Genomic DNA, 25,040 nt, shown 5'->3' with positions numbered 1-25,040 from the left:
AATGTGTGTCCACCGGAACCCCAATCAAGGAGAATGCGAGCCCGGCCCCAGCGGGGAACCCACCCCAAGATGGGCACCACAGGGCAGGCCGACCACAAAGCTCCCTTCCCGGCGGACTGGCAGCCCCTGTGAGGGGGTGGGTTCGGCCCAGGCCACAGGACGCCCCTGTGGTGCATGGGGGTGGTAGGCAACATCTGGGGCTCTCCCAGCCTTGCCCACCCACTGCTGTGTGAGTAAGCGGGGTGGGGGGTCGTCAGGGGGCTGGATCTGGGTTCTAGGGAGACGGCGGCGAAGAGCGCTCACACGGGCCGCTCAGCGTGCGCGCTGCTCCAGGGAGAAGCCGAGGCTGGGCCGCGGGGCCGAGGCTGGCTCCCAGGGAGGGGGCCCAGGGGGAGCCAGGCAGTGAGGGGACAGGAGGGGGCACAGGGTCGGCGCCCACTGACAGAGGCCTCCAAGGACAGTCCGGGGGTTGAGGCTCAAGGCCCCAGATGAGCGGGAGTCCCCGAGGTTCCGGGTGGAGGCAGAGGACGGAAGTCAGGCGACAGATGGCAGCGACATTTGACGGCGATTATTCTAAGCGGCTGTTGCGTCTGGAGAAGCCTGGGACAGACAGATGAAGGGCTGCGTGCGAGCGGTGAGGGGGCGCTGGGCCGTCCCGGGAGGGGTTGGGGTGGGAAGACGCACAAAACCAGCGGCGCGGGAGTCGGAAGGCCAGAGAGCCGCCGGAAGCGTCCGACGAAGCCAAGAAAAGGCTGAGACAGGGTCAAGGCTGCAGCCCAGCACCCAGGCCTCTGGGAGGCAGCCGCCAACAATATTGTCGGTAGTGATAATAACCAGAAGGAACGTTTCCCCCGTGCACTTTGGGGCCGGCACACAACAGCTGCTGCACACAGAGCATCAGTCACCCTTCACAGGAACAGACCCCAGCAGACAGGGGTCAGACAGGTGGCCCAGAGCTGAGCCTAGAACTGACTGACCCCAGCTGGCCTGATTCCCACCCCTTCTCACCCCTGCACCTGCCACACTGAGCCACGGGCCTCAGTGCTCCCCGCGGCTCCCTTCCCATTCTCTGCACAGGCTGCCTCCCAAACGTGGGTGGGCCCCTGTGAACCTGGGCCAGGGAGCCTCCTACCACACACTTATCCCGCACGGCCCACCTCCTTCCCCGACTCCAGAGGGGTAAACCAAGGCTGGGAAGCGTGCTGAGAGGCCGAGGAGCCGGGACGTGAAGCCAGCTGTCCTTGCTGCTGTACCCACAATGTCCCTTTAAATAGAAGACACTAGAGATGACCCCCTACTGGGGATCGCCTCCCATGCTGCAGACCCCAGGCATGTTAACTACTGCGACATGGCCCACCAACATGCCCCATCCACTTTATGATGGGACAAGCGAGCATCAGAGATGGCCCAGAGCCGGGAAGAGAGACCAGGATCTGACCTTGAGACCCCACCCCCACCCCCGATCCCCACATTCCCAAAGCTCGGGGCTGGAGGGCACCCATGCCGGAGACACCAGAGGCTGCAGAGACAACCAGGGGAGCGACTCTTTTGTGTGCCTGTGGCACCGGAGCTAACCAGGCCACGCCGAGCCTCGCCCCGCTGACAAAGGGGCCCTTTCAGGGGACTCCGAGGCCAGGGTGCAGGAAGGGGCAGGGGTCAGAGGCCTCCAGGGCAGACAAGCGGTCCCCAAGGAGAGAACCCAACCTGGCCAGGAGGCAGCCCAGAAGGCCTCCAAGTTTCCATGGAGCCGCAGGGCAGGGGTCAAGGCCAGGTCCTTCAGAGGACTGGAGGATGGAGTTGGAAGCAGAGCCGCTGCCTGCTGGGGCCTGGCCAGCCCCAGGACCCCGCTCTCCACTCCCTCCCTGCAGTAAGGAGGTTGGGGCCAGGAATCTGGGTGCCCTCCCCCCAGGTGACGGAAGAGAGGGTGGGACAGAGGACACAGGAGCACCTGTCCCTCCAATGCCATGTGGAGGGACAAAAGCTGTCTGTGCAGGGCAGGCATTCTCCACCGGCCCCCAGCCCCTAAGGGCACTGAGTAGGTTCACAGGCTGCAGGACAGGGACGGGATGAACACGAGCCACATCTGCACAGGTCCTCAGCCAGGTTCAATCAACGCAGAAAAGGGTGACAGCTGGCACCCCGCTCAGGCAGGGCGGGAGCTCCCCACGTGGCAGGACCAGCCGGGGGCTGAGCCAGGAGACCGAATCGTTGGTGAAAAACCAGCCAGAAGACCAGCTCCCAGCCTGGCTCCCACTCGACTTCTCGGTGGGGCCCTGCCAGGCCACTGCGTGGTCTGAGCCTCAGTTTCCCTCTCCATCCTCTGCGGACAGGGGGTGGCCAGACAGGAGGTGGCAGAGGCCTCCTTTTACCCACAGACCTGTTTTAACTTGGTCTGAAGTCAAGTTGTTTAAATGCAAATCAATGGACATTTTAAAACAGGAAATTGCAAGTCAGAATGAAGATTTCCAGTTTCTCTTGAAAAATCAGAAGCCACAAAACCATAATCCTGAGAGTGGCAGTTCTCTCTTAGCCTGTCCCAAAGTCTCCAGCTCACCAGAGTCCCCACCACTCCCTATCGCCTCAGGCTGGCCGGCTTGCTCAACGCCAGGGGTCTCTCCCACTGTGAAACTATGAGGGCTCACGCAATGACCAGCATCCATAGGAGCTTAATCAGCATGTACAGCGGCCAGGACTCTCAGCTCAGATCTTCCCTCGATCTGGATGCCGCAGGAAGAGCTTCAGGGATGAGGGCCCACAGCAAGAGGGCCGTGATCCTGGCCGTGTCCACCGCAGGTGGGTCTTGCTTGAATCAAAGCCAAGTTCACTCAAGCCAGGACTTGCTCCAAATTATAAAACAGTTTTTTGCTTTTGCAAAAACGCCCGTTCTCACAATGGTTCAACGTATAGATCACAACGTCCTCCCAGAAAAATACACCTACTGAATTCTGCAAATGGTTTTACCAAGTTCACGATTTTTACCGAGTTTTACCAAGTTCACAGAGCCCACCTGTAAACCGCTGGGGGTATGTGTGCGCAGACCTGTGGTACCCAAGAACCCAGACCACTGACTCTTACGGCACAGAATTCTTTACACATCAAACCCAGAGTTTCAACACCCTCCCTGAATGTCTACTGGGCTGAGGGAATATGGGTGTCAAAGGGAGGATGCAGAAAAGTCCAAGTCCTAATGGTGTTTCCTCTACCATCTTCCAAGCCCCGTGTACCATGCCCAGACATTGTAAGTGCCCCGCCCTGGAAAAAACCAACTGCCCTGCGGACAAATGGACCCCAGAATGGGGCCACCAGGCAAAAGTTCGCAAAACAGTCACACAGTGAAGCTGTGAGCTCCCTCGTCCCAACTGTGCCACGGGACAGAGCAAGCCGGTCCCACCCCCTTCTGGCCACCACTGTCCTCCATCCACTGCCAAGAGCCAAGCACCTAGGCCTAAATAATCCTCCCCTTCTTCTCAAAAGCAACTAACACAAACGCCTGCAGGGCCCCGGGTGGACAACCGTGAGGTTCCGGGAACCCAGGCAGGACGCCGAGGCCCAGAACTGGCTCTCGGGGCGCTGGGCTCCCCTCTGGGACCGGGGGAGCGAGTTCTCCTGGATCATGCCGTGAGGAGCAGCCCGGTCTGCCCCAGAGACCTGCACCTGGCACATCGGCCCCCAGCACAAGCACCTGCTGAGCCAAGGGTTTTCTTCCCCTCGTGGGGGGAGCGAGCCTGCTCAGAGACCAAGGACAGAGGGGCACAGAGGGATGGACTCCCAACTAGCCAGAGTCACGTAAACACAGGTCCGCTTGCTGAGGTGGGCGGAGGGCGGGCCCTACACCCCCCGGAGGAGTCCAGCAGCATCTCTAAGGCTGTCGAGCCTTCACATCCAGCCGTGTCCCTTCCTGGGATCTGTTCAGCAGAACAGTGCGGGGTGTGAACACGCTCGCGGTGGGCTCCCTGCGTGGCCTGCACGCTGCTGGTAACCACGGCACGAAACCCCGACGTCCAGAGGACCGTGGCTGGAGAAACCCAGCACCAACACTCCACCAGATAGCATGGCCCCGAGGACCAATGCCACGCAGTCCTACTGGTTCCAACTAGGAAACCAGCTGTTCAGCTCAAATGCACTCCCGGGGCTGGAGCGACAGGCTCCAGGGTCTGGCATCCCTACTAAGGAAGCCCCCTGGGTCTTAGAACGTCTCACAGGACAGATGCTTAGACGGACAAAACAAGTCACAAAAAGTCTATGTGCTCAGAAAGGCGAGGCCTGGACGTCAGCCTGACTTAAAACATACAATCTCGGCCCGCACCTCCGCTCCCGCTGCGAGCCCAACCAGTAAGCCTTTCCAAGAGACCACCTAAACGGGCCCCTGAGAGCAGAGTGGGGCACCAGGCACTCCCCAGGGGCTGATTCAGAGCCTTGGTTTTCTCATCTGTGAAATGGGGGCAACTAGCCTCCCCCGCCCAGTCACGAGGGGACGAGCACCCTCCGGGACGCACAAGTCCCTCCAAGGTTCCCACCTAAGAAGATTCAGCTTCACCCGCATTCAACTTCGTATCTTCCACGCCACCATCCAGTCCCGGAATCCTCATAGTCACGTGGAGAGAGAAAGACCACATAGCATCGCAAAAAACTTACAAAAACACACTCAAAGAGGAGGGAAACTCAGTAGGAGGGACCTGTCTCTCCTCTACTGGTCGGCTGCATGATGGTGGTGGGCGGGAGCCGGCGGAGGGAGATGAGCCCTGTGGGGCCCCCACCTCTCTTAGCTAATGATCAAATGGCGGTAACCCCTACCTTGCAAGTCAGAGCCTCCTCAAGGGAAGAGGAGACCGACCGAGACCACTGCTTGGAGTCACACGGGGACACTGGTCCCTCCCGCCCCCAGAGGGGCTGGGTGGCCTGTTAGGTGGCGCCCCAGGCTCTGGGTCCTCTCCAGGGGAGACTTGGGGTGAGCACAGAGGAGGCCCCTGCCCACCCCCCCAGCTTGCTCGCCTGGTCCCCCTCCTCCTCTGCCCGATGCAGACTCCTCTCCAGGACGGCTTCCCCGCCCAGCGTCAATGCCGCCCTGACCAGGCTCGCAGATCAATCGCTTTCATTGCTGCCTGTGGCCACAGACCCACCATCTGTGCAGGAAGGGCAGGGCGGGGGGCAGCGGCCACGTGAAACAGCACCCCGCTCCTCCCAGACCCAGGGCGCAATCCGCCACCGTCCGGGGGAACGAGTCAGCTGAAAAAGGGGTGCACGTGCACACTCTGCAGTTCCAAGACCCTGGGGGCGGGCGAGGCTCCAGAACACCCTTGGCTGCTGCAGCCCCGGCAGAGCAGGGTCTGCAGGCGTGCTCCGGCACCGTGGGCCCTGGGGTCTTGGTGGGAAAAGTGGCCGCAGCCCCTTCCCACCCCAAACCCTGCAAGGGGTGGGGTGGGGAACAGAGCCTCCGAGGTTTCATAAACTAAATCCCCAGGAGTGAGTACTAGTCACCAAGACAGGATGATCTGGTGCGTCTTCTCTGACCGACCTCACACAGGAGCGCTCCGAGCACTTCCCAAGAAAGCATGGAGCCCCAACAGCCCGAGGACGCAGGGGCCGTTGCCTGTCGTTCCTATCTTACAGATGAGAAAACTGAGGCCGGGAGTCAAGTGCTTAAAGACACACAGGCTGAGCGAGAGGTGGACGTGAACGCCCTAGCTAGGGACAGACATGTGCAGATCAGCACGCTAAGACTAACAGCAGACACTCGCTAGGGGCTGACCCCGCGCCCACGTGGGGTCCAGCCTTCCCCTGCATTTACCTCCTTGGGGGCAGGCAGGTGGCATGCAGTTACGTCTTCTAAATCACCACCCGGAGAAGGCCTCTGCATCCCCATCACACAGAGGGGAAACGGCAGTGGGAACTGACTACGGTGGGAGGGTCCACATCATTTGCCCGTGTGGGGTGCCCCCCACCTGGGTCTGGCAGCCCCAAAGCCACTACAGCGTGCATCCCCTCATGCATGTCAACTCCTCCAGGGGGAGGAACCAGTTCCAGAATCGGACGGCTTGGCTGGAGCTCCAGCCAGACACAGGAGCCACCTGTCCACAGACGACCTTGCATTTGAAGGGCCTGTAGAAGGGCCAGTAGCTGGCAGCCCACCTGGGCCACGTAAGACAATTGCCTTCAGGATTTTACCTTGGGTTAACACAAAGCCCGGAGCCATCCAGGGACCTGGTGATGGGGTCGTGGGTGGCCAGAGGCTTCCAAGCCCACTGTGCTTTTCCAGCACCTCCTCCAGCCAGGTGAGGGGTGCCCGGTTCCAAGCGGGTGTTTGTTCTGGCTCGCTGGGTTGCCCGATCCAATCCTGGGGCAAACACGGCAGACGCCAGCTTCCCAGGTGGGACCCTCATCTTCCTTCACGAGCACCAGCCCACCTTCCCCTTCCACCCCCACAGAAGACCCTGCCAGTTCAGCTCTCACCTGGGGAGGGTGGGGTTTTTTTTTTTTTTTTTCTTTTTTACAAAATACAGATATCTGGGCCCCACCCCTAGAGATGCGGGCTTAACTGCTCACAGGTCCAGCCGGGGCCCGGGGCTTTTACAGTTCCGCGGGTGATTCTGAAGTGAGCACCCTGGTCTGAACCTTCCTCACTTGAGTCACGCCCCCCCCCCCCCCCAACAAAGCTCCCAAGTCCTACTGGGACCCCACAAAGCCTCACATTCAGGCAGGTCCCCCTTTTCTTATAGATGCTTGCAAACGTCCAGTTCCCTTCCCTTACCTACAGCCTCTTCCCTCCGGGCCTGGCCCCCATCCCACCCTCGTGGGGAGGCTGTTCTCACTTCCCCTTACCAGGCAGTTGCTTCCCTCTGAACTTGGGAACATGCTCAGAGCACCAGGAAGGGAGGGGCGGAGGGGCAGAGGGGCTGGCCCCAGGGACCCCGGGGGGGTTTGCAGCCGACTGGAGAGCTGGAGGCGGTGGGGCAGGTGAGCCAGGCCAGGCCCAGGCACCACGTGTGCATGCCCGCGGGTCCGTCCTGCTGGAGCCAAGGCGTGAACAGAGAGGCTGGTGGGGGCAGATGCTGCAGAGGCGAGATTAAAAGGCCCCCGGTGCGTGTTTTGGCAGGCGTGCAGGGGCCGCTGGGCCGCGCTCCCGTGTTATCTGTCTGCACACCTCCCGGGTTCACAGGAGGCGCTCGATAAATTCGCATTGACAGGAACACTCGAAAACGTCACCTGCCGCCTGTGGCCTCGGCAGGGGAGAAAGGCTGGCGTGGGGAAGTGAAGCCAGCGGCTCGGTGGCCCACACCGAGCTCTGTGCGAGCGGAGAAACTGAAGCCAGCCGAGCAGCCAGGCTGAAATGTCACCAGAAACTCGGATCCCTGACGCTTAAAAAAAAAACCCGCTCTCTGGCACACCAGGGAAGGGGGCAGGCGGCCTCCCGCAGCCTGGGGTCTGGAGGCCGCCGTGTCGCTGTAACAGCAGCAATTAACGTGCTGCCACCCCAGCCCAGCCTGGCCCGGCGTGGACTTGGAATAACCCAGGCTGGGAATTTCTGGCCTCCGCGTGGAGCCAGGAAAAACCGGCCTTGCTGGCTGACTCCACAAGCCCCGGCGAGTTCCCCGGGCCGAGGAGAGACAGCCGCCAGCTCCTGCTTGCCGGCACCCACCGCTGGTGCGGCTCGAGCCCAGAGGCCCCTCCTGCTTCAGAGCAGGGGAGGGTGGACACCACCTGCCAGAAGGGCAATCAGGGCCTCAGTGGGCCAGGGAGGCCTGAGGCCAACAGGTGCAGGACCCAGGGCGGCCACAGCGTGGCGCTGGGTAGACCTTGCTCTGGTCTCTGGCCAGAGATGCCGAGGCCAGGGGCCCTGGCTTCTGCTCTGAAACCACAAGGCTCTGGGATCTGCAGCCCTCGCACTTCCCCCAGAGACAAGGAAGTTCCTGGCAGCCAGAGAACTGCCCAAGGGGACAGTTTTGCAAAGGCCATCAGAGCTTCCAGAGGCGTTCGCTTCTTGCTGTGAGCTCTGGTGCCGGCCCCCAGGCCCCCTGGACCTCACAGTTTGCTCACACGTCAGGGGACCTCTCAGGCCCAGCCTGCACATCAGAATCACCCAGGGAAACTCAGAACGCGCCAGGCAGGAGCCAGGAACCCAGAGGCTCTGGCTTCACTGGGTTTGGGGCAGCCTGGCCACCAACAGTTCTACAAAACCAAGCTGGGGGATCTAGAAACCCTTTTCAACTGACAAGCCAGGATTCTGAAAGCTGTCCCCAACAGGTCAGGGCCTGCGCTGTAGAGGACAGCCAATGGCCTTGTTCCGAGCATGGCCCCACAGATATGAGGGCCTGGAAGCAGGCCGGGCCTCCCCACCTCCCTTCTCAGGGCAGGGCTGACCCCGGGTCATGCCCTGGCTGCTCACCAGCTCCAGAGTCACACCGCCCCCAAGGTTCACAGAAAGGAGAACTCCCAGGGTCAAACCCCGCTGGCTCCAGCTGCCCCCCTCCCCTCCTGGCTGGGGACTCCTGCTTCCAGACAAAGTGACAAAAGCCAACCCCCACTGGCCATGGGGGCCCCCACACCCCTTTCACCCAGGGGTCAGGACTGCGCAGATATGGGGCCGTGGTGAACTAGCAGGGCAGCTGCTCCTGCAGAGCCAGGCCTGCTGGGCGCTTCCCAGACCACCTGGGCGGGGCGGCGCCCCTGCACAGCAGGCAGCTGGGATGACACACGGGCTGCCAGTCAGAGCCTGCGCCCTGGGCCCCCCTCACCTGCGGCGAGGCCCGGCTGAGTCAGGCACAGCCCGTGCCTCAGGTTCCGTGCCTCAGGTTCCGCCATCCCTGCGGGTGGAGACAGCCCATAAACACAGGGTGAGCAACACTTAACCTGTCCCCAACTTGAGTAACACCGAGGGAGGCCCAGAGGCAGGCTGTTCACCTGGGGTCCCCCTTCCACTCCTTGGGGGCAGAGGAGGCACAGAATCCTATGGGAGAAGACCCAGCCGGCCAACCAGGCGACACATTTCAAAGCACCCCCCCAAGACCCTCAGCCCCTCTTCCCGCCTCCTGGAAATCGGCTTAAGCTGGAGACTCCCACCCAGGGTACGCTGGGCCTTTTGTTCCAGCTCCTTTCACAAAAGGAGCCCTTTTTTCCATCGGTGGTCTCGCTTTTTGTTTCCAAACCCCAACCTGTGTGGGCCCCAGATAAGGCACGGCAGGGGTTAACAAGGGTTTAATGTCTTTCAGACGTACTTCGCAGACAAAGGCTAGTTTACAAAACAAGAGCCAAGTGGACTCAACTCCGGCTGGTAGTCACCACCCAGCTGGGGGCCCCGGCAGGTGCTTCCCCGCCAGGCACTCAGCCCTGAAAACTTAAAGCCGGCGCTCCAGCCAGGGGCCCCCGGCCCATCACATGGGGGCGTCGCGGCATCCCTTCTCTCCACCCGAGGAAGCCCATTCTCCCCACGAGCCGCGCCTCGATCCTCCGCCGCACACTCCTGAGTGGTCCCCTCGTCCCCCACCCGGAGCTCCGGAGGAGAAACGCCAAGGGGGTGTGGGAGGCGAGCCCAACGCCCGCTCCGCCTCCATGGAGGGAATTTAATTAGCCTGCCGGAGAGGCGGGCGGGCGGCCGAGGAGGTGTCTCTGGTGCTGCAATATAATTGAATCGGCTCCACTCGGTCGGGCCACTCGCCGCCCATCAGCGCGGCCGCGCGCCCGGGAGGGCTGGGGGCGGGGAGGCGCATCCAAGCGGAGCAGGAAGGGCCAGGGAGGGAAAAAGGGCAGCGCGAGTGAGGGGCAGCGGATGCAATCACCCTCCCACCTTCGAAGCCGGGGCAGCCATCTTCAGCAGGGGGAGGGGCAGGGGAACGGCTCCAGCCACGGCGGCCGGAGGGAGGGAGGAGAGAAGCGGCGGAGCCCGGGGCGCGCCCTTGGGAAGCAGGGCGCCGGGGTCGGAGACCCCGGAGGGGGCAGTCCCGCCCTCCCTGCGGTCTCCCCCGCTCGCAGGAGAGGGGAAGGGGACCAAGACAAAAACCCAAGCCTCTCGCAGCCCTAGCAGGCGAGCGCCCCCCCTAGCCGCCGCCAGCACCTGCCGCGGGGGTGCTCGGCCGCCCCCCTCGCTCCCTCCCCCGCCGCCGCCGCCGCAAAGTTTTCACTCCGGCTCCGGACCGCTCCCCGAGAGCCCCCCGCGCGCACCCCACTCGCCCGCGCGCACTTACGCGCCCCTCACCGAAAGCAGCCACGAAGCCCCGCCCGGAGCCAGGCCCATCGGGCTACGACCCGCGGCGGGCGGGGAGCCTTTGGTCGCCTGCCCGCCCGCCCGGCTCTTATCGCCGCTCACACTCTGGGGGAAGTTGCCCGAGAGCCGTTGGCGGCCGCCCCCGCGGAACCCGCGAACTTGGAGGAGGAGAGGCGGGCGCCCGTGGAGGGGAGCGCGGAGACCCCCCCAGCCCCCACTGCCCGGCGCGGCGCGCTCACCTTTCATGCCAGGGCCCCGCAGCTCCGCCTCGGCTGACACATGCTGGAACCACCGTCGCCCAGTGTTTGTCTAAACTGCTTATCTCACCCGGGGCTGCTCGGCGGCGGCGGCTCGGGCCGCTGGGGAGGTGGAGCTTCCGGGGCCCCGGCCAAGAAACACCTGCTGCTGTCGCCGCCGCCGAGGACACACCCAAGCGCAACGCCGCCCACTCCCGGGCCACTGGCTCGCTCCCGGCTCCCTGACCTCAGCCAGCGGGAGGTGTCGGGTTTCAGCCGCAAACACACGCGCGCGCGCGCACCGACGGGCGCACGGGTACACCCGCGCGGGCACACGCCCCTCCTTAGCTAGGCCGGCCAGGTGAGCCGAGGACACCAGCAGGTAGGGGCAGTGCCACCCTCAGACTCCCGGGAGCCCCTGGCTCGACTGCTTAGGGGTCCCCGATACATTGGTGTCCAAAACCGGCCGCTTGATTCCAAAAGTAGGGAGCAGTCGCTTCCAAAATGCCCGCCACGCGAGCAGAGCCCTAGCACGTCTCGCGATCACTTCCCGGGCGCCTAGAACAGCGTCTGGCACAGAGCAGGCCCAATACTGAGCGAACCGACAAACTCACGTGTTCCGGAGGACAACTTTCTTGGAGCTGGTGTGCGTGTTACGGAGGGGGCGACGCAAAATAGGCTGTGTGCGTCTACCCGCCCCCCAAGATGCGTGACCTTATTGCCCCCACTTGAAAGGGATGAATGTTAACTCGGGCCTCTGAGCCTTCCTCCCAAAATTCTAGGAACTGCCCCCCCTCCCGTTTTAAGTAACTTTGGGGAAGGCCACAATGCGGGGGGGCCGGGGTAGTTCTTTAAAGATCCCACGTCCCAGCGGCTGGAGAGCCCGCGGAGGCGCCGCTCCTCCAGGGGGATCATTAAGTAGCTGGGGTTGCGGTCAGAGGCGAGGCCGCCCGACTCCAGAAACTGGCACGACCCACTGGGCCTCTGGCCCCAGCGCCGCGCCTCCCCATTCCTGGCACCCCCCCCCACCCTACCTCACCCAGGCACTTGACAGACTGGAATGACTCAGGGAGCGTCCTGAAATTCCTGGGCACCCACAAGCGGCACGGCGAAAGGCTGAGGGCCCCAGCCTCCCCTCCACCCCGGACTCCGCCCCGCCCCCACCGGCGGCGGGCGCGGAGGAGCCTCGAGCCCACCCCCCGCGCCGCCCGCCGCTCCAGGAAGTGCCGGGTTAATGGGTCAAGCCTCACCCGACGCCCCAGGCCCTGGCGCATTCCGGCGCCCCGGGCTCTGACCCCGCGCGCGTCCAAAGCTCCGAGCGTTGCTCCGATGCCCCTGGGATCTCTCCCTGTACATCCTTTCTGGAAAACCCTCTAATCTACAGCTTTCACACTTAAGAGCCCAGAGGCAAACTAGTACCCCTCCCCCCACCCCGAGACGGCCGCCCCAGCGCCTAGTTGTGGGTTTCAACTTTCGGCCCCCGGTGCCAGCCCGCACTTCTGCCAGCCCCAAACCTGCCCCGGGACATGCCCGCCCCGCGCTTGGCAGGCGCGCACGCTGCCGTCCCTGAGGGCCTAGCCTCCCCCGCCTTCCTCCCTCCCTCTCCCTCCCTCCCCACGCCAGCCCGGATTGCGATGGGAGGGAGCGCTGGGCGCCTGCCACCCCCCATCCATCTGTTCCCGATGACGCTGGCGGGCCTGGAGCATTCGGGGCCCGCGCCAGCGGGGAGCAGAACCCGCCTGTGCGCCCGCTGGGGGGCGAGGGCCAGGGACCAGACGGGCGCCCCCAAGCCACCCACTCCCCTGGTCCACCTTCGACCGAGCGCACGCTAGGGCACGCGGGTCAGCCCCCCGCCTTGCACAAGGCTCCTGGCCGACCACAAACGAAAAGGGAAACGGACCGGCGAGGCTGGGCCGGGGGCCGTTACTGGCTCCTACCTGCGGGCGCCGGCCAGTCCTGGCACCGCGCGGGAGGGGCGCCTCCCCTGGCCCCCCGCCCCGCTGCGGCCGCGCTTCCCTCCCGCGGGCCTCGGCCTTCGCCCGAAGCTTTAACTTACGCACCACACGGCGTCTCCGCAGCGCGGCCTCGGGGAATTTATACCCGGCAACGGCCAGCAGATTCACCGGGCCTGGCGGCCAGAGCGCGGGGGAGGGGGTCTGCATCCCTGCCGGGAGTTACGGGCGGGGCAAGGGGGGAGGAGTTAGGAGAGAATAGGAGAGAATTCAACAACTGGCCTAAGGCCTTAAAAACAAAATTAAAACCGCGGGGGCGGGGGCGGGGGCGGGGGGGGAGGTGTTTTCCAACCCTTTCCCACCTGGATTGCAGGCTGCGGGGGGAGGGGAGGAACATGCAAACGAACCTCTCGCACCTGGCCGGGAGTCTCCTCCCAGCCTTGTCCCCCAAGTCCGGACACCCAGGCCCAACCTCCAAATTCCTCTCACCGGGACACAAGCTCCTGCATTTTTCCCTTAAGCCCTGTGGAGGTCCTAGGGGGCAGGGCGGCCACGTTCCTCCACCCCTTTCAGGAGGACCATGAGGGCCAAACATAAAAATGTGTGGGGTGGCCAGGGCGGGTTCTCATTTGGCTCACTTTTAGAGTTGTCTCCCCTTGTAGACATCTGGTTCCTCTGGATTGCAAGACGGGTGGTCGGATCCCGTTTCACAGATGAGGAAGTTGAGGCGCAGTTGCTCAAGGTCACGTGCGCACTGGAGCAAGGGGAGTTGTGCTTGGAGCTGCTCCCACCTGGGTCTCCCCTTCCCGGCGCAGGCGGCCTGAGGCCGACGGGGGAGCTGCAGGAAACCCCAGCGGCCGCCGGGGGGCAGCAGCGAGCTGGCTGTGTGCGCCCCGGCCAGAAAATGCTGGCTGGCCACCAGGCGGGCTGGCCCTGGGGAGATGGATGACACTCGCTGTCAGTGCGCCCAGCCTGAGGAAATTAGTAATCCGGGAGCACGGCCTCCGAGTTTAAGGGTGGGAATTGCTCTCCTGCAGCCCGCGCTCCTCGCTAACGAGGTTTGTAGCCTGACTCCTAATTTCCCGCCACTCGGGGCTCAGGCTGGCTGCCCTCCATTTCCCTCCAGGCACGTTCCTTCTCCTCTCTCCTCCGGAGCCAACCGAGAGCCCTTCCTGGGCAAAGCACTCCTCCTCCCGGGACCTCCTCTTCCTCATTCTCATTTGCCTGGAAACCGGGCAGAGAAAGAAGCTTGGGGTAAAAGGGAAAGATGCCGGGGGCTGTGTGGGGACACCTCCTGGAGCGGGGACACCTGCCCTGATGACACTGCCACCAGGGTCCTGCTTCCTTTGGGCCCGGGGCAACAGGATGCTGGTGGGCACTCCAGACCCCTGCCAATCTGAACTGTGCCTCCTGGGGCAGGAAGCAGGGGTCCAGCCCCACCTCCACGAGCCTAGAACCTGTGACACCTGCAGAACATGTGACACCTGCACGGCTGAAAGCATGAGAAAGGCTTCCATGAAAGATAAGACCCAGAGCCCCTTAAACCCACCCCTTGAGGTTGGCACTGAGATAGGGTTTAGGTGGAAAGGCCCAGAAGGGATCTGCCAGTAAGAAAGCAGTGCCTCTAATCAAGATGGTGGGCATTTAGTCACTCAACAAACACACCAAGCACCGGCTCTGCTGGCACTACCCTTCCCAGATACAGAACTGAAAATGCCTGGCTGGTTCTCAGTAACCAGCTCAAAAAGACCAGGCGACAGTCACGGGCGGGAGGTGCCGACAGGAGAAACACTTCAAGGCAGCAAAGAACTGGCAAGACAGGAGAACAGGATGGCAACTTAACCCGTCAACACCACCAGCCGGGCACCCACCTGGGCCAGGTGAGGTTCCCGGGAGTGTAAGCACTGCCTTCGACTGTCCCCCACCGAGTCCCGGCACAGGTGCCAGCCCCTGGTCTATGACGGGCCCTGGAAACCAGGAAGGGGATCCTGCCGTCCTGCTCTTTGTCAGTCGGCGTCCTTTTAGGATCAGCAGGACGCACAGCAGTGTAACAGTGTCTCCACCCTACCCAGTTGTTCCTAGCACATAAACGCTGCAGGTCACCGTCGTCTTTGCATCACCCCCGCACCTCATTCAACAACCAGGTGGGCAAATAAGCATCAGGGACCAGGACTTCACTGTGAGTGGGAAGGGACGATCACTTATGCCATTTACCAAACATCTAGCATGTGCCAAGGCCGCTCACCTCGTGTCAACTAATCCTTGGGCCCCTGCAAGGCAGGCCGTGTGACCTCCATTACAGAGCCCAGTGAGCAGACCCGAGAAGGTTAATTAACTTGCGTAGGGCACACAAATTCCATCCACGCCTGATCCAGACCCCAGTTGTCCGCCTACACCTGGCAGCATTTCTCTGGAACTAACTACCTGCTGCAGAAACACCTGCGAGGAGGGGGGGCTGCAGGCCTCAAAGTCTACTGTCCTCCTCCCCAGGGGGTTGGGGAGACCCATCACTCAGAGCCTGGCACCCTGGGATGTGCACAGCCCCTCCCGCCCTGCGGCCAAGCCCCCACCACTTATACTCCGTGCCCTCTTTCTCCATCCAGCCAGCTATCACTGAGCCAGAAATCCTCTCCATTCTTCAAAGCCGGCCTTAAATCTTATCTCTTCCAAGAAGGCTTTTCCCATCCTGGCCGCTGGAATCCATCTCTCCGGGCACTGCGTCCCACTCAGATAGCCGCCCACTCAGATAGCCGCCGCAAGGGGCAGCAGGTCTTAGATGAGAGGGGAGGGAGTGTGTGTAAAATACGGATTCCCAGGACGCCCTCCTGAGCTACCTTCCCAGGGAAGGGCCAGGAAGGAGCATCCTTAACAGGCTGGGGGTGGGGAACAGTGGTCTGGGCCTCACTGTGATGGAGGGAGCAGGGCTCCCCTCCCCCTGGCAAGACAGTGGGTGCCTGGAGGGGAAAAGGGACTCTTGTCTGGTAGATGTGACCCAGCCCTGGCCACCAGGCAAGCTCTGTGCTTGCAGATCTAACGCCGATCTGCTGAACAGATAAATGGAGGGAAACAACCAGCACAGGGCGTCAAGGAGAAGGAGCCCCCTCCTCTCCCTGCGGCCCTCCTTAGAGACGGGCCAGATTCTCCAAGGGTGCTGGGGGCAGTCCAGGCCTGGCCCTGGGAGCCCGCCCCCCACCCCGCAGCGCCGTCGCAGCCGGCCCTCCAGTAGCCAAGGTCACCTCCGGGGGAGCAGGAAGGGGGAGGGCCCAGCGACTCCCGCGGCCGCGGGTCCAGGAGTTCGCCTCTTCACCCCGGGCTGGCCCGACACTTCCTGCCCTCTGCGCGCCGGCTCCCAAGCTGCACCCAGCGCACAGCTGCGCTCCTTCACAATCAGCGAACAGCTGTTTTGCATAGATTTTCAATTCTAATTGCCTCGCTTTGTGAGCGCCGCCGAGCCCCGGTGAATGGGGAAGCCGCCGCGCAGCTAGAAAGCAGGCGCGGAGGGGGGACGCTCGAGAGGGACTAAAAGGAAGCCAGTGTGTTCGGGGCTGGCCGCTTTTATTTTTTTTAAATAAGAAAAGAATACCCCTGCCACTGACCGCCCCCGCCCCAGCTCCTGCCTCTCCTGCTGGAGCCCGGACTCTGAAAGGTGTCCCCCAACCTTGGGGGAGGGGCGCGCACCCCTCCCCCACTGACCGGGCTCCCCCGCCCCTCCCCAGACACAGTCCCCCGGGGAGCAGCTTCCAGCCCCGGAACCGCCGCAGGAGCCTGCGCTCCCCTCCCCCTGCTCCCCTCCCCCCTCCCGCTCCCCTCCCCCCCAGCCCCCGGGCTCTCCAGTACCCAGATATGGGAAGCTAATTGGACAATAAAGTTGAGCAGCAAGGAAACGCGCTCTCTGGAGACAGCTGGCATCTATAAAAGAGAAATATTTGCATTTTAAACCTTTAAACTTTATACGCCAGGGCCAGGCCAAGGCAGGGGGAGGGGGGTGGAGGGGGGGATGCTCAGGCCCTCAAAGGGGGCAGCGACTCCTGGGGGAGGCTGCACGGGCTGCTGGGGGTCCAAAGAGGCCCTGGGGCTGGTAGTTCTGGACTTTTCTGCACCAGTGACTCCGCTGCCCCTCCCCCCCATGCCCCTGCTGCTACCTGCAGGGTACAAGTTCGCCAACGCTGGCCTGGGTGGCCTTGCCACGGATCAAGCAGAAACCCTCCCGGCTGCCCACCCACTCGGGAGCCAGGCAATGGTGTGAGTCCCGAGGCATTTCCAGGCTGAGCTGTGGGGGGCCAGGGTCCTGCACCTTCATGGTGGCCTGGCTGAGCCGCTGCCCATCCCCCAGCCACCTGGCCAGAGCCTCAGGCTGCTCTCCACAACCTGTCCTTCCTCCTGGCTCCTGGCAGAGAGGGAGGGAAGTCATGGGGGGAAGTGGCCCCCAGGCTGCAGCTTGCAGCAAGAAGAGTTTGCAAGGAGCCCATCCCTAGTGGCCCAGCGGCCCCGTCCCCTCCTCCCGGCACCCCTTCAGACCCCCTCCGTATTCAGAGCCCTCTGGGGTGGCGCCATGCCACTGCCTGGACGAGGGGCTCCCAGGGCATGTCCCCCCTCCCCACTGCTGCCTGGGCTGGGGGGGCCGGGTTTTCATCTCCTTGCATGCCTCGTTCCCATTTTTCATTTTTTGAGAGAAACCTGGCCAAATTTTCCTACTGTCAACGTTTGTGGTGTGAAGCCCGGAGAGAACGTGTTCCTGAGTGGTCTTATTTTAGCAGGCTTTTACGAAATCGCAGGGCGCTCAGCATCCTCAGCGCCGAATCCCGTCTACCTGGCAGGCCTGCACGGATGGGATGTGCGGGCACAGACTCCCAGGCTCTGCTTCCAGGGCAGGAGCAGAAACTTCCAGAGTGGGGGGGGGGGGCAGAGAATGGTGGCCAAAACCGACGGGCACACACGCAGTTTTCGACAATGACAAACAGAAACGGCACCAGGAATATCCCATCCCTTTATGGTAGTGTCAGAGTGGACCATTCCATCTTCACAACTTCTGCTCCCATCAGGAAAGGACTTCCACGCCCAGAAGTCCTGGCTTGGCGTTCAAGGCCCCAGTCAACTGGGAAACTGTCTTTCAGCTTCCTGTCCCTTTCTCCCCACAGCGCCACCCTCTCGAGCACTTTATTTGCACACCCTCCGTGAGCTTTTCTCCATCTCTTCCTAAACACAGCTTCCTGGGCACTTTGGTGGGAACCTCATTCTGTGAGCATCCAGAAAGCAAATTTAAAAGCGTGGCTCCAGAGAGCACACTGGCATTCGGGAGGGAAGTGAGCGTGGCGGGCAGAGGGTCCGTGGACCAATGCTTGCATGACCACCGCCTGGCTGTGCACCAATTTTGCCAGCTGTTGATGGGCAAGCAGCACGACCCCTCCCCCCGTTTTAGTGAGGACCATACAAGACAATGAACTAGAAAGGGCCTCCCAGGGTGCCTGGAGCACAGCCAGAGCTCACCAGGATGCCTTACAGTTTGGTGTGAGGAGGAAATGGATGGACGGGCAAGGGCGGATAAAAAGTTTTATGAGGAGACGCTGTGCAGCGTCATTGCAGTGGGGCAGGGTGGCGGTGGGGAGAGCACGTCAGCCCCGGGGCGTGGGCCACGAGGAGGCAGCGCAGACGGGCCTGTGCACCCTCATGCATCCTGGCAGGAAGGGCCCTCCCTTGCCCCGCACAGTTAGAGCTGAGAATCACGCACACTCCAGGAAACATGCCAGCGCCCACCTAAGCCCAGCCCTGTGCTGGCTGCAGGGTCAGTCCTAGTTGCTGGTCACCTGCAGGGTGTAGCTGGACGGAGAGGGGGACAGCCAGAGAGAAGGATGGGACCCCACAGGCCACCAAAGTTTCTTGGTTTTGTCATTTTTTTCAATATTGACGGCACCCAGTCAGGACCTGCTTCTCAGAGATGCGTCTTAAAAATCATCTAATCAACCCAGCGTCCCCACAGATGAGCGGATCAACAAACGTGATCTGTCCATACAGGGGAATATTAGTCAACCGCAAAAAGGAAGGGAGTCCTGATAGCTATTCCAACAGGGAGGAACACGGGGAGACCAGAAAACACATGTCCCCACAAACCCCTGGACACGAATGTTCTCGCAGCATTATTCCTAAGAGCCAGAAAGTGGAAACAACCTCAGTGTCCCCCAGCTGATGATGGATAAAAAAGTGTGGTCCATCTGCAAATGGAGTATTATCCAGCCGTGAAAAGGAACGAAGGACTGATCATGCTACTGCGCGGATGACCCTGGCAAACAGCATGCCCAGTAAAAGAAGCCGGACACAGGAGACCGCAGTGTGAGTCCATCCAGAGAAAAGTCCAGGACAGGTAAAGCCATACAGGCAGGGAGAAGAGCAGTGGTTGCCAGGACCTGGCAGGAGGGAAGTGACTGCTAATGGGAACGGGGTTTCCTTTTGGGGTGAAAATAATGTTTTGGACCAGGATAGAGGTGGTGGGGGCACAACTTGGTGACTGTGTTAATGTGCTTTAAAACGGTGAATTTTGTTATGGGAATTCCACCTCAATTTAAGAAAAGAATCTGGTCTGAGGGCCCCCTTGCTTGACCTGGGGAGGCAAGGCGGGGCCTGCAGTTCCCGGGGAACCCCGAGGCAGATGGCCCTGAGGACCAGCGTCTCCGGAAAGCTCCCTTCTGCCACATCTGCGGCTCTCAGGCATCTGGAGAGAAACTGGTCACGCTGAGGTGTATCTTGCTTCCTGGGCCTGTTGCCATGCTCAGCCTCCACCCTGTCTCTCTCTCTCTCACACACACTCAGTGCTGCCTCTACAGACCTGACCTCTGAGCAGCCCAGGCTGGGGCTCACAGTGTCCCCCTCCATCGGAGCTCCCACCCCCGAGGCCCCGGGCCTTCCTCCACCCTCTACAGCCGTGCCCTGAGAGCGCTGAGCAGCTGGAGGTCGTGACACCGAGAGGCACACACCTGTCCCCGGGCAGGGCTGCAGCCGCTCCTGCCACCTGGCCGCTGGGCTGGAAAGCAGCCAGCTGTGACCTGGGCGCGCCTGGAGGACAGGGACAGAGCACAGGGAAGCTAGGCCTGCCGGAGGTCACCAGGGGACCTCCCCCCCAATCCTGGACCCCAGACCAGAGGCCAGCGTGGCCCCTTGCGGGGAAAGGCACGAGCACCCCCGTAACCCCATGCCACATCCCCTGCAGCCAGCACACGTCCGCCCTCTGAGCCTGGGCGCCTCGTGGACGCAGAAATCTGGGTGGTTCCCTCAGCAGCTTCTCGGGACAACCCTCCTTTGTAAAGATTAACCAGCTGCCGTCGTGCTGGCTGAGGGGTTTTCCTCTCTTCCTGGTCTGTTGGTCAGCTCAGAGGACCGCGCACCTGGACCTCCACCCAGGCTGCCACCCAGAAGGGTCCCAGGCCCAGGATGGTACCATCTCTCACCTGCTCTCCTCCTGGTCACCCCAAGGATGGGACGGAGCTGGGTGGGACCAGCCACGGGACCCTGCTAAAGCAACAGACCAGGAGATGTTCTAGAACCCTGGACTGGCCAGGCCTGCAAGGTCTCCCTTAACACCCACACCAACTTTCAGGGGTCCTCAGAAACTTATTCCAGAGTCCCCATCCCCCAATTTTCTTTGCATGTTTAAAAGGCTTCAAGTTCTTTACGAATCGAATATCCCTGAAAAATGGACATACACACAGGTCCGTGACTTTGCACACACGTTTGCATGGTGTCCCTGCCCCGTCTCCTCCTGCCTTCACCCTACCCCCTCGGTTAGCCACACCTGGCGCCGTGGTTTCCTGGAATAACATCTGTTGAGTGCCTACTGTGAGCCCGGCATTCTGCTTCCGGGGGAGGGAGACTGAGCGGGGGTTTGAACCCAGGAGCCCTCGTTCCAGGACTGTACCCACCTCTCCTCTTCGCCTGCATCTCCCCTCCCTCCCCGGCCCCCGTCCCATCCTCTCCGGATGTCAGCGCTGCTGAGAAATTTCTGTCATTAAAATCCCAGACTGTCACTTGGACAATCAAATCCCAGTTGCCTTTATTGCTCACCGACTGGACAAGCGACGCACACAGACAAGCAAGATCTGATGTGAGCAGAGGACCGGCGTCACCGGGCCCTGGCCACCACCACCACCAGGCCAGCGGGCCCTGGGACCAGAGGTCAGCGCCGGGAGCTGGTCTCCGGCGGGTTCACGGCGGCTGCGAGGAGCCGCTCGCTGCCGCTCTTGTTGTATTTATGTCTTTATAATTTGGTCTCACAAAAGGAAATCATCCAGGAGAAAGGATCCCATTAAAGCGTCATTTTCCCCGTTGGCAGTTCCTGGTGTCGAGGCTTTGGCCGGCTGCCTCAGATCCTCCGGGTGTCTGCGGACCCAGGCGAAGGTCGGCGCGGAGGCGCCCCGGCACCGGGCATCACTCCCTCAGTTTCCACCTGTTTGCCCCTGCTGCCTGGCTCTTCCAGCCTCGGGCTGGGAAGCTCCCATCCTCCCAGCCAGCCTCCCACCAGTGGCAGCTCTGCGCGCCCAGCCTCCGCTGCCCCAACCCACTCGCTTCCACCCTGGGCTGGCCTGGTCCCGCTGTGACCCTGCCCCTCAAGGTCCCCAGTGCCCTCCACGTCACCCCATCTCTTCATTCTGCTCGGCTCCACAGCGCGTCTGGCAGGCACCAACGGCTGTGCCACCTCCTCCTGCGGTCCTCCGGGGCTGCTCATCCCCCACCGCTCCGCCCTCGCCTCCTGTCCTGTTTTAGGTCTCCACTTTTGCCCCTCAGACCTCAGGCTCCCATCTCTCCGGTCAGGACTTGCAAATCCATGGGCCAGCCACCCCACATGTCCAACCACCCCACACAGGCTCATCCAGAAGTGTCTCATAGTCTCTTTAGATGCACAGGGCCCCACCACGCTCCCTGGCCCTGCCTGTCCTCCCATCCGGCCTCTCGACAGCTTCATTTTGATGAAGAGCGTCTCTCCCTGTCGCCCAGGCTGTGCCCCCTGCCGGCTGCCTCCCCAGCCCTGCCCAAATCCCCCTGTTTGCTCTCTACCGCCTCCCTCAGGCCCTGGCTTCCATTCCACCTCCTCCAGGTAGCCTTCCAGGATGCGGCTCTAACCCCCTCTGGTGGAAGCTGACCTTCCTCTCCAAGGGGGTGACCGGCGCTGACTTTGTGCCCTGCGCTCACCAGGGGCCGAGCCATTGGTGGAGAGGAAACAAGTCTTACTCGTTTCTGGACGTTCACGAGCCCTTACATAAAGGTTTGCTGGAGTGATATAATGAAACGAAGGAGCCCCCAAGAGGACGCAAATCCCTCATGAGCAACAAGGGCTCCCCACATCCCTCCCACCCCCAAAATAAACCCAGCCAAAAACGGGACGCGGGAAGCTCCCGGAGTCCACGCAGAGCCATCTCTCTCTAGAGAGCTGACGCCTTCCCACAGTGGATGAGGATGGGTTTTTTCCCACCAGTCCTTGCACGGGGTCCTACATCCTGGAGGCCACGCCGGTCCCTCCCCCTAAGAGCAGCAAGAATATTCTGCAAAGAGTCACCAGGAAACAAGGGCTGGTTTTCTGTTTTGTTTTAAATGTTCCCCGATGATCTTAAAAGAAACCCACAGACAGGCAGACCTCTGGGGCCTTCCAGTACAAACTCGGCCGTCCCCACTCAACACCAACCTCTCGCCCAGAGTTCAAACGGTCCCTCTCCCAGGAATGACAGTGACAGTGGAGAAAGCTCCGGGCCGGCCTTCACCGTCAACGCGGGATGACAGCTCCCAGCCCCTCCCCTTGGCCCACATATAGGACCCGTGGCGGCTCCCTCCCCTCCCCGCGCCCAGCTCCCGTACAGACCTGCCTGCCTAGCAATTTGAGCCCAGGGTTAGCACAGCCCAGCTCAGGAGTTCTATTCCTGGCTCAGCCAGCAAATTGCTTTGTGACCTTGGGAAAGTCCCCAGGCCGCCTGACCCCACATGTGAGCGCTGCCGTTAATAAACGGCAGGCCCGGCTGGAAGCCGTGCTGTCTGGAGGTGACCCCGTGTCTCTCCGGCTGGCTGTGCAGAGCTGGGGGAGGAAAGGCTTACATGACACCTGGAGGCCGTCCTGGGGCACAAGGAGCGAGGGGGGCACACGGCCACGGCTGCGGATGCTCCTGCGGGGGGACCTTGCCTGTCACGGCGGACAGGACCGTCGCCCTCCTGCTTTACAAAGAGGAGACTCGGAGCCCTGCCCACGGGCTGGGGTGACACCTCACCTGTCTCACAGGTGACACAGTTCAGAGCTGGCTGGGCTCTCAGGAGGAAGGGAGAGGAGGAGGAAGAGGGATGGAGGGAGGAAGCTCCTCCAGCTGCCTCCGCCTGCTTCTGCCAGTTCTTCAGACAGGAGAGCCGGCCAGAGAGGTGAAATGCAAGAGCTTGTTGTGACAGTTGGCCAGGGCCGATGGCGACAGGAGGCCAGTTCTCAAGACGCACCCACTGCTCTTCCTATGAACCCCCCATCCCCAAACGTCACCTCCCCAGGAGGCGCCTGGACGGAACACGGGATTCCCAGGGCTCCCCCACCACGCCAGCACCCGCATTCTAATCTGGGGGGACGAGGAGGGGGGAGCCCAGGAATCCACGTTTTCAACAGGTAACCCCCACCCCCACTCCGAGGGGGCGCCCCGGGGCTCACCCTTTGAGAAGCACCCCATCACCCCAGCTGGCTCTGTCAGCTGGCTTGTGGCATGATCCTCTTTTAAAAATTAATTTTAATTTATTTCTTCCCCGCCTCTCTCCCTGAAAAGGATTCCCAGCAGCATTACCAACCTCTGATATGAAGACGTGTTTATTATTTTTACGGTTTCTCCAGGAAGCTCCCCGTAACTCGAAGGGGAATTATATTCAGAGAGAATTGGGTCCCCAGCGTAAGTCAACATTATTCATTTAACAACTTCTATCGGCGCGCGGAGATGTGAGCGGGGCCTCACCCAGGGGCTCTCCTGTGGTTGCTGGAAGGTTTAATTCACAACATCCAAGAAAAATAATTAGGGGGGAGTAGGAGGAAGGAGGCTGCGGGGAGGGGCCCAGAGGCTTCCACGGCCCGGTTACCCCCGTCAGCGCCATGGGTCTCCAGGCTGGGACCGGGCCAGGCCACCCCTCCCCGGCGCTCAGCCGCTGCGGGGAGCAGCCCCAGCCCAGAGCATCCCACTTGGGGGACCTCCCAGTAGCTCCTGGAAGGCAGAGTCCCCCCGCCCCTGCCAGGAATCTCCGAGGTAGCTGAGGGCGCGGGGGTCCGGCGAGGGGGATGAGGTGGCCCCGCTCGGCTATCTGGCGCCTGGCGCCGTCTTAAGCAGTTGTGAAGCACACTGCAGTTCCCGACAGATCAAAGAGGGGTCTCTGACGTGCATCATGTGGAGGTGGGACACAGAGCACAGAAAGCCAGACCCCGCTGGGGGGGTGCGGGTGCTCCCGTGACAACCGATGCCCGCTGATGGGGTGACGCCGCTCCCCATGGAACGGCCTCGCGCTCAGGGCAGTCAATTAGATGGACGGAGGACGAGAGGCAGGGCGGGGGCAGCCCACCCCAGCCGCCCCACGGTGGTGGGAGCGACCAGCCCAGGCCTGGGGTTGACAGACCCAAGCACAGCAGACAAGGACCCAGAATCCATTGCACAGAACCTTCTGGGCCGTGGGGTCCAGCCTCCCCTCTGGGAGATGAGACAGCAAAGAAACGGGACACATGCCAGGGAGGAGAGAGACAGAGAATGAAAAGCATCTTTCCTGGCAGACTGTTTTTTGTAGACGAGATAAACTTTCTCCCTGAAGCCGTCAGAGTCCAGTTCTGAGGAAGTGCATCTTGGTGTGCCAGCCATTTTTAGGTTTTACGTTTTTGACAAGTACAGTGTCTCTAAGCCTGGGCCACACGACAGATCTATTCTGGCCCGTGTCTCACTTTTCTCTCCACCATTCCAAAAGACAGCAGCACACTGTCTCTTCCAAATGTCCCCAAATCTGATCACTCTGGACCAGAGAGGTTAAGTGATTGAATCCAAGTCACACAGCCCCACAGACAAGATGAAAATTCCAATCTGATTCCCAGCTCAGTCCTCCCTCCCTATTGGGAGAATCGAGAAAAGATCTAACCCGAGACCAATAATGGCTGAGGATGGCCCATCTTTTCATTATTTAACACTCTGCATGAGTAAAACACTTTGAAAAGTGCTGTCCAGTTAGAACTGTCTCGGATGCCTGAAATGTTCTCTCTCTGAGCTGTCCCACACAGTCGTCGTCAGTCACGTGTGGCCACTGAGCACCTGAAATGTGGTCAGTGAGACCAAGGAACTGAATTTTTAATTTTATTCAATTTAAAATTTAAAAATTAAATCTAAATAGCCACATGTGGCCAGTGGCTACTATACCGGACAGCACAGACTTAGAATATAAAAAGGACCACATTTTGTGAGCCAAAGGTTGAGCTATTGGGTCTGAGAGGTACTTGTGGGCTCATGGAGAAAACTAGGCAGACTATGTGAAACGGGGGCTTCCAGAAGAATCCAGAGCTCATGGCTACAGCAGGCTCAGACCCCCGGTTGCGGTCTCCTGGAAAGCTGCAGTCTGGAAGGTTACAGGAGTCTAAGGACGCTCCTCGCGGGGAATTGTTTTGAGGCCTCCTTTCCCAAGTTAGGG

General features: G+C 61.4%; 1 protein-coding gene across 13 annotated transcripts in view; it reads right to left on the bottom strand.

Annotated features, from left to right (window-relative positions):
- GSE1 (Gse1 coiled-coil protein) overlaps positions 1–25,040 on the bottom strand; it is a 407,880-nt gene that overhangs the window by 46,207 nt on the left and 336,633 nt on the right. Inside the window, exon 1 of one of the 13 annotated variants that reach the window (XM_023637435.2) lies at positions 11,474–11,573. The exons of 8 other annotated variants lie outside the window; for them this stretch is intronic. Coding sequence is in view for 2 of the 5 variants with exons in the window: in XM_023637437.2 (XP_023493205.2) it covers positions 10,438–10,444 (7 nt within the window). In the remaining 3 variants the exon portion in view is untranslated. Of the gene's footprint in view, positions 1–10,178; positions 10,415–10,437; positions 10,991–11,473; positions 11,574–25,040 lie in introns of those variants that run through there. 4 more of the 13 variants (XM_023637437.2, XM_023637441.2, XM_023637438.2 and 1 more) reach the window with 4 other exon arrangements.

Source organism: Equus caballus, chromosome 3 (assembly GCF_041296265.1).
Source record: "Equus caballus isolate H_3958 breed thoroughbred chromosome 3, TB-T2T, whole genome shotgun sequence".
In the NCBI taxonomy this organism is placed as follows: domain Eukaryota; kingdom Metazoa; phylum Chordata; class Mammalia; order Perissodactyla; family Equidae; genus Equus; species Equus caballus.
This window is presented reverse-complemented; position numbering and strand designations above follow the sequence as displayed.